Genomic DNA, 12,980 nt, shown 5'->3' on the forward strand with positions numbered 1-12,980 from the left:
GTCTGTCTCGCTGTGTGTAACAGTACCACCTTCTCATCCTCTTCCCTCCTCCGCCTCAGCACCACAGCTGGTATTCCACAACTGGTATTGGAGAGAGGCTTAGAAAGTCTTGTCAATCCCTTAAAGATGCTTGTAACTAAGGAGGCTGCCCTGCATCAACACAACCTTTCTGTTGTTATTTCTGAAACTTTCTGCCCTGGGAATTGTTGGAGCAAAGACAGAAATTTGAGAGGAAGCCCAGTCCAAGGAGATTGATTGCTTGGAAAGAAAACAAAAGCAAATGAAATCTTCCCTTTCCTCCCCTTCTTCCTGTAATGATGATCTTTTAACTCCTTCATCATCTCATTCAGGCAATGTGAACAGAGGAGTGCATCTAAGGATGATGGTGGAAATATGTTGAGCTAGGGTGCTGCTCATAATGTAATAGTTTTTAAGAGTTGTCACTCAATTAAGTCCTTGGGATGTTTTTCTGTAAAGAAGAGTTGGGGAGGGGAGAAGTATGAAAAAGAGGTTGTGATTTTGTAATTGCAGGTGAAGGGATACTGTAGGATTTCTTAGGGCGTATGGTGCATGGAGTTAGCTCAGGATCAAAAAGGCTTAATGTCTCTGTGGGAGACTTAGCTCTGAACTGGAGCCAACTGGAGCCCACAGACCATCCAATGCCACTGTGGACATATGAGCTTGGGTGTAGCATTATATCCAGGCTGGCTCTGTGCACTGCTTCAACAAACTCACAAACCCACCCTAGCTGTGGAGGTATCCAAACAGAGGCATCCAAGTAGCCCTGCAGGAGCCAGATTTGGCAACTTTGGTCCTGGAAGCTGTGTGCTGTATTTCTCACTGCTGCTGGCTGTGAGCTAAATAAGCCTTCTAGGGTCCAAGCTCATTGTCTTTGTGCCTGTGGTGCAACTAATCAGCCAACAGGTAAGCTGCCAAGGGAGGGATAGTTGACAGTAGACTGTATGCGAATACAGAGAAAAAGGGGGCATTGTTCTGGAATTAGCAGGAGCTTTCTTGTTACGATTTTGACTCTTCTGCCATGCTGCAAAAAAATTGAAATCTTTTCAAATAGACCAAACAAAATTTCTTTCAATGTCCCCCCACCCCCTCTTGTGTTTTTAACGCATACTTCAGTAGTAACAACTCCGGATTTCAGTGTTTTGGAGTCCTCACTGGTGTTACACAAGATGATATAGGCAGTGAATTCCTTGACACTATTAACTAGAGAGCGAGGCTGGTGACTCATTAGCAAAGACACTTCTCTGTGTCAATTAGATGCTGGAGGGAAATGGCCATTTACGAAATACCAGGGTGGAATGACTTCCACCTTGTATTGGGAAATATTTTTTTACACCACAATCCATTTGCAGCCCTCCACTTAAGAAGCACAGAAGCTTCTTTTTTTCCAAGAGATTATTCCCGTTTACCAAAGTACATTCTCTCAGGGATTAACTGAAAAATAAGGCAAGAAGCCTCACAGGAGACTACATCTTTCCTTCTGATTTTCTGCCATTCACCTGGACATCTCCTATAACTGTATCTGTAATTTTTGTTGAATAAAAGCAGAAAAGAGGATTTTGTTTAAACTGTGTAGTCTATGGCTTTCAAAAAATTCTTCAAAGAAGAGTAGACACTTTGTGTTGTATTTTTTTCTCTGAAGCTTGTTTCAGTTATGCTCCATTCTGAGTTGTCCATGTACCATTTGTTATCTTGGATCCTGAGTTCATTTTTTTCTCTCTCTCTTTTTATTCTTATGGGAAGATGGCTGCATTCTGGATCCTCTAACATGGCGGTGTTGGAAGTGCCATTGTTCTCTGGGTTTCGTGCAGATATTGAGAGCCTAGAGCAGGTAAGATGTTGTAATGAGAGTGCAAGACATGGTCTTGGGCTGGGACCAGGCTCTGTAATTGGTAGGGAGCAATAGGAAGTAAATGCTGTTGTCTCTTAGAGCACTGTCTGAAAAGATGCAATTAAAATTGGGGTCAGGAGATTTCACACGTCAAAAAATATTTATCTGAAATGAGTAAACAGATGTTCTGAGCAAGATTAACAAATTTACCGAACACAGTCAAATGAAAGTTTATTACTAAGCACAGAGCACAGTAATTAAATGAGACCCATTTGGAAATGCTGAAGTGAAAATGTGCACTAACAGGAGCTGTTTATGGCTTCTTAGTGGGCTGTGTTATCTCCAACATCTGGATTCCATTTCTTTGGAGGCTCTGTGTCTTGGAATTTTTTGCCTTTTTTTTTTCTTCTGGGAGAACATCATGTTTATTGCAAGCCAAACTGAGGTGGACAGAATGTGCCTCTTACCCAGCCAGCCCTCTAGGGGAGATGAACTGTAATCTTTAGCTTTGCTTTATATTTTGTTAAGGCATTACAGCGTATTCACTTGTGTTTTTTCTATGCTGCAAATATTTAAGGACTTAGTTTTTAAGGACTGTGTAACTGAAGAGGTGTAAAAAGGAACTAAACTGCATCCTTGAGAACTGGTAAAGAGCTAAAAAAGTATTTTGTTTTAAAAAGATTTCTTCCTGTAATAACCTTATCTTCATTATACAGGAAGGCAGGGGAGAGAGGGAAATTTAAAGTAGAATCATAGTGAAGACCAGGCACTTTAATTTGACATCCTAGTTCAGTGGAAAAGTGCACATTGCGTTGTCTTCTCTAGGATTTCACTTCATTTGGCTAATTTCTTACAAACACGGTTGCTTTTTCTTGGAGAATATGAGATAGATGTGTTCTTCCTTGAGGGTTTATAATCCATATCAAAAGCCTGCTGTCAGTCTCCTAGGGCTATCAGCAAAACCAGAGAAATCTGTCCATTAGTCCCTGGGAATAGAATTGGGCCCTTTCAGTATTAGGGAGCTGTGCTTGGAATACTTCTGTACAGAGATGTATGTTGATCAGATAGGAAATTATTACTGTCAAAAGAAATATCAAAGTTTAAATCCATTCACAAGCTGCACATCAAAAATTCTCTGATTTACCTTCAAATGCATACATGTGAAATATATTGATTTTTATTTGCATGTTGATGTTTGAGTCTGATATTCTCTCACATGCAACAAATGGTGCAAGAAATATATATGGCTATTCAGATGAGGCAAGACCACCAGTAAGATTTCCCCCAGTATCCTTGTGGTAAGAGAAAGGAGGAAATTGAGGGGCCTGTAGTGGTTTTGGTTACTATTTTATCTCCTCCTGCTGAAGTGCTAGCATGACAGTTGTTTGTACTGCTTTCAAATAAATTCTCTTTCACAGTAATTTACGTAAATAATGGCAGAGAAAATATGGATGGAAACCTGGCTCAGGACCAGAGATCTCAAAATGGGACAGGAGCAGAATGACAGGATGTCTTCATAGTGTTAAATCCATGGAAAGTTTTATCAGCAGAGTAAAAGGAGGAAACTAGTTGAAGCAAAGAGTGAAAAGGGGTTTTGATTACAGAAGAGAAAAAATGGTTAGGTTAAGAAACAATTCCCTATTGGTGAAATGGGCTAAGAAGAAATTCCAGAACTGGGAGTTACAATTGTCCAGGCTGTACTGGGTGAGTGTCTCTTACTGGTTTCAGCAGGGGACAGAGAAAGTCTCTAGGCTGAGAGTCCTGAGAGGGGCCCCATGTTTTCTCGTGTCACAAGGAACTGCAGAGATTCTGCCATTTCTGTACAGACAGGGGGATGAAAGGCTGGAGAGCAGCCCTGCAGGGAGGGAGCTGAGGGTTCTGGTCACTGGCTAGTGGAAACTGAGGCAGCAGCAGTGTGCCCTGGGCCTCCCCTACCCCCGGTGGCATTGCTGGTTGGATGAGGGAAGGCATTGTCCTGCTCTGCCCTGCCTGGTGTAGCCTCACCTCAACCGCTGTGTACAGCTTTGGGCACTGCGATGTAAGAAGGACATAAACTGTCAAAGGAGTGCTCCAAAGATGTTCTAGAGGGGAAGATGTGTGAGGAGTGGCTGAGCTCTTGTGGTTTGTTCAGCCCTGAGCAGAACAGGCTGAGGGGAGGCCTCACGGCGGCCTGCAGCTCCCTCAGAGGGAGCGGAGGGGCAGGCGCTGAGCTCTGCTCTCTGGGGACAGCGACGGGACTGGAGGGGACAGCATGGAGCTGGGACAGGGGAGGGTCAGGCTGGGTGTTAGGAAAAGGTTCTGCACGCAGGTCGAGCACTGGGACAGGTCCCCAGGGCAGTGGTCACAGCACCGAGCTGCCGGAGTTCAAGAAGCACTTGGACAAAGCTCCGACATATGGTTTGATTTTTAGGTAGTCCTGTGTGGAGCCAGGAGTTGGACTCGATGATCCTTGTGAGTCCCTTCCAACTCAGGATATTCTGTGATTTTACGATTTCAAGTCCTTGAACTTTTTTTTCCTTTATGCCAAGACAGCTGTGCTGTGGCATGAGGCTTGTTTACATGGCTGGTCCCGATAGGTGTTCCAGGTAAAGACTTTTAAATCAAACATCCTTATTTTGTATTTAGTTACCACTAAAAGGCTGCCGCATGCAGCAATTGCTCCTGTGTGGTGTCTGATATGATTTACACTAACCTGTGTTCAGGGCAAGCTGTGTGTGCTCTAAGCAGAGGAAGCACTGAAGGCATCTGGGATTGAGATGAGTATTAGGATATACACTCTGCAAGGAAACCCTAATTCTGGTTCTCCAGTGTTGCATGCTTCAAAACCCTTCTGTTTGCAATGCCTCTATTCTCCTTTGCCTTCCAGTAAGTTGCCATAAGCCTTGGACTCTGTGACACCCCCCTGCCTTTGATGATTGTTTTTTCCTGGCTTTAAAGATGCTTGCATCACATTCAACATCATCTTGCTGGTGCCTTAGCATTGCTAGCTCCTCGACCAGGTGCTGGTCAGCACTTCCAAATCAGAAACTAACAGTGAGCATAGTGAAACTGGAGCAGGAGACTTACCCGTACTGCTTGTGTCTGATAACATGTCAGTGTCTGGAAAGCATTGTGTCAGCTTCATGCCCTTTCTATGTCCTGTCATATCCCTCTTCCTGGCCTGGATGGAAGCAGTCAAAGGGTTAATAAATAAATAAGAAAGCTGCAGAAGAGTTGTTTCCTCACAGCTGAATGAACTCTCCAGCACATTAAGCAAGAACAGGCTTTCTCTAGCACTGAGCAGATAAGTTGGTTGTGCTTTCCCTTGTGTCATCCGCCCGCCCCTCTGAATCTCACGTTCTGCATCTGTGAGTAGAGAAGCAGAAGTCTCAGTGTAACCCCATCTGTTAGGGTCTCAGGGCACACAGTAACAGGTGGCTTGGTTCTGCAATTGGGATTCAGTACTGGGCAGTCCATTTCCTTAACCAAAAGTGAATTACTGATTTTGGGCAGAAGAAAATTTTACTAACTTGGCAGCGATGTTCCCCTTGAAAAGTTGAATTCCATCCTTCTTACTGCAGAAATCCTTTGCATCGAAAATTAGGGACAAAGCTCAAGCATATGGTTTGGGTAGTCCGTGAAGATGCAAATACCTGTATAGTTTGATTTTGGCTATCAAAAATGTCTCAATCATGCACCCGCTGATGATATGTTACTAGTTTTGTATTTTGGCCACCAGCTTCAGCAGAGGTAAGCCCCATCATTCCTGTTGCTGCATTTTCTTGTTACCCTAGCCCTTCCCTCTGTTCTTGGTGAGGAGGGGCGAGGCTGTAAATCAGATTTCCTTGTTTGTTGTTTGCCCTCACAAGAGAGCAGTGTGCACAGAGCGGACCCACGTGCAGCTCCGGGGCAGCGATGGTTAATGAATACTCTGCGCATTGATGGCAGCCCCCCTGGCTGTGCAGCCACAAATCCTTCTAATAATGCTGGGTGTCGACAAGGTCAGGAGGTCACCACAGGCTGGTATATATCAAGCTTCACCAGAAAAATGCAACTTTAGCTGAGCTGAGCATTTCCCGGTGGCGCCAGCCTCTCCAAGCCCTCATAAAAGGACTGTCTGCAGCCATCTACTGCTGAGTAATAACAGCCACCACCAGGCCCCTAAAATTATAAGGACAAATTAAATTGGCCCTTTCCATATTGTGTGTGACTTAAACACATGTTCCTTTGCTTGTTACAGTAATAGCAGGAAGCTGTGTGCAGGATTTTACAACTGGAAGCACTACGCTGAAAAAATTCACAGTTAAAGCTGTTGGTAGCAGGTTTGGGCAAATTTCAGTCGGAATAGTTTTTGCTTGATGCTGTTCATTCTAATACATGACAATAATTCTTTGTCTTCCTTTCCACAGAGTTTTCATTCTAGGATCTCACAATAGCTTAGGAGCATTTATTTATTTATTTATTTATTAAAAAAGGGATTAAAACTCGAGTCCTTTTCCACAGGCCATCATCTTCCACAGTTTCTGAATTAAATGTTTCTCACATAATAGTTGTATTCTGAATACAATTTATCAAAGCAGAAATGACTGATCAATCGATCAAGTACATGGAGCATGCTAGCCATTGTGATATCAAGATGTTATTTCTCCAAATGTGGAAAATCACAGAAGTAACTCTTATGGAAACTTAGAGGGGGGAAAAAAAAAAAAGACAAAGCTTCATAGAATTCTATCAGATTTATTTATGTTTCATGGGACATTCATTAGCATTCTGTTCCAGGAAGATGGTTACTGCGTTCTCTGAGGTGGTGCAGTATTTCCATAAACAAGTGCTCTTGTTTCACTGCGTTCATGATCTGCTGACCTGCAGTTAGCATGAGGAGGTGATCTACAGCATGTCTAAAAATGGCTGGGGTAGATTACAGATGATAGCACCGTCTTACACCTTGTTCTAATGCTCCTTGGATATACAGGTTGTCCCAATAACTAAAAAAAAACAAACAAACAAAAAAAAAACAACGAACATGGGTAGATGTATTCTGCAAGTATGACCAGTACAATGTGTATTACAAATCCCTGGACCTCAGAGGGAGGAAAGATGGGTAGTGAAGGCCTGGCCTGACCCCATCACTCAAAAGGGAGGATGCCAAGGGCTATTTCAAATGACTGCTCTTTTCAAATGTAAGGATTAATTTTCCTGGCAGAAGAATGTTTTGGATTTTTCAGCTGGTGGGAGAAGGGGGGTCTTTAATAATCAGTGTGATCCAGCAGTGGTGGTCTGAGAGAGTGTAAATAAGAGACTTTACTGAGTGTTTTGGTGCCTCTGAGGTCTTGCTTGAGCCTTGGTACTGAAAACAATCTGGGAGCTATTCAATTAGATTATGGATGACATGTCAGGCATAGTCTGAGGAAATAAATGTACCCCTCTCCCCAGGGACTAGGAAGAACACCCAGCATGGTGCACCTTGTAAGTGTTCCTCATCAGATCATGAAAAAGAACTGACAATTTTTTCCTCAGTTTTCTGACAGCAACTTCAGTCTTCTTTGCATTTCCCCTCTCTTCCTGAAACATCTATCTCCAGCAGAAGAAATCCCTGGATTTTAGCATCTGACCATGCTTTTTTTTTTTAATTTTTTTAAGTAGTCTGAAATCTTTCTTCTTTCAAACTGTTTTCTGTAAAATGAGATGAACCTAAACCTGTTCATTTTTTCCCCAGTTATTGATGAACAAGCAAATTGGATTAAAAAGATATGAAGTTGATGGAAGAAAAGTCCTTTTTTATTTTGATGAGGTAATGAATTTTGTTCTTACACTTATGTTGCTTTTCAATGAAAGTCAAATGGCCAGTTGGTAGGGCAGAGATACTGTGTGTTGCTGTTGATAGTCCCTTGCAGATGAGGATTATGATGCAGCTTTAACTGGCTGGTTGCCTGAGTATCTTTTCATGTAGGCAAGCATGGTTTTGGTTGGAAATCAAAGCATAAAAGAGGCAGTATTAGTACCTAGTATTGCAGGTACCTTCATTTTCACCAAGCGTCCAGCACAGTGTGTTATATTAGGGGCCCATGCTGCATTTATTTGTCTCTCTTCACTTACAGTGTAGTTTTTGTTACAATGAGTCTTTTACATCATTCCATGCAGATTCCTAGCCAGTGCATGACCTGTGTAAAGTTTCAAGCTTTCAGAGAGTATATAGTTGGGAAAACCGCTCCGGTTCCTATCAAAGTGTATGATTACTATGAGCCAGGTATGTGCCTGATTTCCTTTTGATTTTTGCCAGCATTAGGGCTCCAACCATAAGACTTAATTGTGATTTCTCATTCTTTCCGGCCTGCAGCTTTTGAAGCAACTCGTTTCTACAATGTGAGTGAAAACAGTCCCTTGGCTCGGGAGCTCTGCGATGGACCAACGTGCAATGAAGTAGAGAGCTCAGCTAGCCAGTGGGTTGGTAAGTTGCACGAAAGCTTAGATTTTTTTAGAAAATGGAACCTGCAGACGTAATGTCTAGGAATTAGTTAGAGGAGAACTCAAAATGATATTTAGAAAAATGTTCTATTTTGGTATCTGTATTAATAGAAGGTTTACAGATGTGTGTGTGATAGCAGTATAAAAGTTATGACAAAGAAACAGACCAAGATAGTCTGCTTTCCAGTCACCAGTGACTATTATTACTTGCTTCAGAGGCAAGATATAATGTATAAACCTGGACGTACCTGTGAAAAGTGAGAAGTTAATAAATGTAAAAGTAGAAACTTATTTTAAGTGCAGTTTGGTTTTCTTTCTGTAAAATATCTTGTGGTAGAGTTTGTCAATTAATTGTAGGAAGATCAAACAATTTCACTTGTCAGAGACAGGAACAACTTTTTCCAGAATGTACAGTTTCCTTCCTATCCTGTATGTCATCCAAACTGTGGGAGAGTTGCATTATCCTGTACCAGCAGTCTGCTGCAGCTTTCCTCCCAGAGCATTTTAGTCCACTAAGTTTGTAATTTCTATGAGAAGTCTTAGAGAATTCAACATGAAAACTTACATGAGAGATAGGGCAGCAGTTTTCTTATTTCTCTTTCCCCCATCCTATGTAAAAATATTCCTTTGGATGTTTGATTGAATTTGAATATATGATACGTTTTCATTTACTTTTCAGGTTTTTTTCACTCTGGACCATGCAATAATATTTTTGGCTGCTTGGAGGATGAGTATTTTGAGCAATGTATGTGTTCACGAGACTGTGGCTATGATGGGGAGCCTGTGTGTGGATCAGATGGGCAGATTTACCAGAACCATTGCCAAATGGAAGTAGCATCATGCAGGAATAATACGAGGATAGAACAGATCCCCATGTCGCAATGTTCTACATGTAGGTTTCATTCAACTCCCTTTTTCTCTTACGACCTACCTAGGGAACACTACAAATCTTCATCTGAGCAAACGATAATTACTTGTGTGCGGTAGGGAAAAGAGGAGACTTCAAAACCTCCTTTGTAGTATTTTGCTACCCATACTGCAGGAGACGAACTTCTAAGAGCAGCTACCTACCTGCTTAGCTCAGAACTGGATTTTCTGATACCACAAATACATGCTTTACCAATCTTAATGGACCTGAGAAAATTTGGTAATACTGCTTATCTGGAGTGAATAATCCTAGGTAACAAATACCGTCCATGAATTTTAACATACTTTGGAGGTTCTACATGGGCTTTCAAGATGTGCTGTTCGGTATACCTGAACTGAGTATTATCACCTCCTTAAATGAAGACGTTTTCTAAAGAGTCATTAACAAATTTTATGACCAATACACTTTTATTTTCTACTTACAGCCAAGAATTTGCCAGAAGAAAGGGAGACGCTTTCCCACACGGCTGAGCAACCCAGTGTACAACAAATTCCAGCAGGTAATATCATACCTTTGCATTTATCTAAGGCTTTTTTCTTTAAAAAGTTTAAAGCTTATTCTGTCATTATACTAAAGTATACATAACTCCTAAGCATATTTAAATAAAGATGCTGAATACCTTTATCTTTTAGAAACAACAGAACATGCAGAAATCAGAAAAAAAATGAAGCCATCAAGGAAATATAGGAAATTTGGCTGTAGACTGTGTTCCAGTCCTTTCAGAAATTCTTGCATGATACCTGCTGTATTTAGTGCACATGCCTGTTTCTATGAACAGTTGCCTAAATCTTGCAAATGACCATCCTGTTTTCTCAGCCTTGGTATATTTGAGTAATACTTCAATCTTTTCTTTAATATCAAGCTAGAAAGATCCTATTTGAAACCAGGCTGATGTAATATGTCTCAAAAAACAACTGAGCAGTACATGACAACAGACAAAACCATTGCAAAAACTAGAATCCAGGTGGATCAACTTCTGTTCATAGTTCTGTGTAAAAATTGAGCTGGCAGTCCTGATTCTCTCAGAGCTGCTGTTTGGAATAAAGGCCTTAGTGAGCAAAAATTTTAAGGTCAGTAGATGGAGTAGCCAGGAATTTGGCTGCTCATTTTATTTGGTGCTTATATTCATACATTTTTTTCCAAGACTCATGTCAAACTTGCTCCTGGCTCACAATAAATCTCACCAAGAAGCAGTGGAGGGTCAATAGAATAGTTTGTTTCATGCTGTTTCTAGTAAATAAACTGGACTAGATTTTTCCTGGCTGCTTTCCACTCATTAATTTTCCCCTGGCCTCTAACTCTCCCAACAAATTGGTAAAAACAAGTTAGTTCTTCAAGAGAAGTCTCCATGCCTTCCCATATCCTTCATGTGCACCAAAGTTCAGTCTTCATGTGTCCAGCATGAGATAAACTGTCCTGTTCTTTACCCCTCTGCTCTGTGGAAGTTGATGGATGTTATTCTTAAGGTGTAAAAGCATGGTGAATACTCTGTTAGGACTATCTCTGTAGGTCATCCAGTCTTAAAGTGTTTTAATGCCTTTTCTATTTCCTTTCCCTTTGTTTCTGAACTTAATGTGAATATATATCAGATTGCTGTCTGTCAGAGTAACTAAAATGAATGCTTGTTGTCTTTTATTCTGTGCAAATGCAATGTATCCAGCATGGAAACAGTTTGCAATCTGAACCCTATAAAGCAGCATTCCCAAACTGCTCTGTAGGATGTTGTTGGTATGCAAGTTCATAGTAAGTGTTTTGTTGCTGGTCTACAAAATGAGACTGCCATTACACTGTTTTTCAAATACATATTTGATATGAATATGGTTATCTGGGGGAAAAAATGTTGAACTTGACAATAGTCCACAATACAAACGTTTTCAGAACAGTGTTTCTGAAATAATCTGTACTGAAACATCTAAGAAAAATATTCCTCTGTTTTCTGTTTTAAACAGACAAAGGTAGTGCTGTCTCAGGCTATCAATAAGATCAAAAATGGCAATTCAGATTGTGTGTGTGTGTGGCATTTGTATGCACATTAGATTAATAACCACATGTATGCCATGAGGATATGTTAAAGTGCTCACAAATGGTATGAGCTTGCTGCATTCTAGGATCTGTGAGTGCTAAAGCAGAGAGCCTCCTGGAAGGCTGATACTCTTCTGAAATGAGCTGTCTGAGCAGCTATGGCAGAGTGAGCATTCAAAAATAAAACAGACTAAATCCTGCATCAGGAAAAGCGCCCAGCATGTGATTTTCATTAATCCTCTGGCCTCCTCTCAGGTCAACCACACGGTACATGAATCAAAGTTTAACAAATGAATGAATCCCTCCTTATACGTGGGTCTCATTTGGGCTCACTGGTTTGTTAGCATTGAAGCATGTGATTGGTTTAAGTCGACTCAGGTGCTCTGGGTTTCTAGTGAAAGTTCTGATGAGCCATGTCTAAATTTGTGATTTCCTTAAAGGATGCAAAACTCCGGGAGCCAAATCAAGATTAGGGCAGGTTGATGGAACTGCCTCAGTGTGCTAATCTTCAGGAAATACCATTTTCGTGCAGAACCTCGTGGTGTTTATATTGTCTGAAATCCTTCTCTATTTGCCATATGACTTGTGCAGGCTCAGCTCGGTTTGATTGATGCTTTCATTGTTAGCTCTTGTCTATGTTACCCCAGCAATGGAAACAATGAGAGCCAGCTTCCTTCCAGCAAACAGTGGGGAACTTCATAATGTGTTTGGGCTCACTCTGGCAGACAGACGTGCAGTATAGTTCCATATACCCCAGTGAGTTTGCTAGAATAAACAACAGCTTATGAGTTATGCTATTCAAGGTGAGTAATCATATGTGGCTATCCTGAAAAGTCAGGATGCGGTGCTTCTTGTGGCACCTACCTGTTGTCAAAGCATTCTGAACTGCCTTTCACAAGGCTGCAGCAGATGTTGCAGCAAGTGAGGAAGAAAGCTGAGGTTTGTCCTTAAAACTACAACCTTTTTTTTTGTACAGATGTGTAGGTTTTCTTTGCAGCTTCGGAAACATTCTCTTGATTTAGAGAGAAGACCATAGGGTAACGGGACTCAACAGAAGTGAAAGCCAAGGGGAGGCACTCATGACCAAATCCTCTTCCTCAACTGTTCATTCTCATAGGTGAACTAGTGAGACTCAGAGATGGAGCAGGCTCTTCATGAGTAGCATGGACTCACCTTTGCCTCTAAGCATTGTGGCTCTGCCTGTGTTTTTTCACAGCCTGTTCCAGTCACATTTATTTGGAATGAAAGCTCCTGGAGCAGGAGTTTGGTTGCCAAGTGGACTATGCCTTTCTGTCTGTGTTTTTCCTCAGACTTGTCACACTAGGCTACAAAATTATGGGTGGATTTCAGAGCCTAAGGGATCCTCAGTAGCTCTGATACCACCTCCCTGGTGCAGTGCTCCTTTGATTGCTTCCATAGATCTTTAATGTTCCTCTGAAATTGCCTGTATTTGAAATTGTCAATCAAAAATGCTAAATGTATAGCTGATGGGGCTGGAAGGTATGTTGAGATCACAGTAACATTGTGATTCTGCAGGTATTTGATGGAAAAGTGATATCAAAGTGTGGCACAGCAGCACTTAGTGGTGTCAGTAGTGCTGTAGTGTCTCACTCTGCGCTGCTCTGAGCCTTCTCCCTGCAGCTGGAGCCATGTTATTTGTACAGTTTTGCTCCAGCAGTTAGAAGGTCCAGGAGCTGGAAGCAGATTCTTGGTGGTATTATGATTCTTTAATTCGGT

The 12,980-nt window shown here is 41.5% G+C and overlaps 1 protein-coding gene across 4 annotated transcripts in view; it reads left to right on the forward strand.

Annotated features, from left to right (window-relative positions):
* Positions 1-12,980, forward strand: part of CPAMD8 (C3 and PZP like alpha-2-macroglobulin domain containing 8) — a 56,224-nt gene that overhangs the window by 36,694 nt on the left and 6,550 nt on the right. For 3 of the 4 annotated variants that reach the window (XM_027471774.3, XM_027471772.3, XM_027471773.3), the window contains exons 36-41: positions 1,762-1,849; positions 7,545-7,619; positions 7,970-8,075; positions 8,166-8,276; positions 8,973-9,185; positions 9,646-9,720. In XM_027471774.3, the coding sequence (XP_027327575.1) occupies positions 1,762-1,849; positions 7,545-7,619; positions 7,970-8,075; positions 8,166-8,276; positions 8,973-9,185; positions 9,646-9,720 (668 nt within the window). Of the gene's footprint in view, positions 1-1,761; positions 1,850-7,544; positions 7,620-7,969; positions 8,076-8,165; positions 8,277-8,972; positions 9,186-9,645; positions 9,721-9,853; positions 10,774-12,980 lie in introns of those variants that run through there. The other variant, XM_072029124.1, reaches the window with a different exon arrangement.

This window comes from Anas platyrhynchos, chromosome 29, assembly GCF_047663525.1.
Source record: "Anas platyrhynchos isolate ZD024472 breed Pekin duck chromosome 29, IASCAAS_PekinDuck_T2T, whole genome shotgun sequence".
Classification (NCBI taxonomy): Eukaryota; Metazoa; Chordata; class Aves; order Anseriformes; family Anatidae; genus Anas; species Anas platyrhynchos.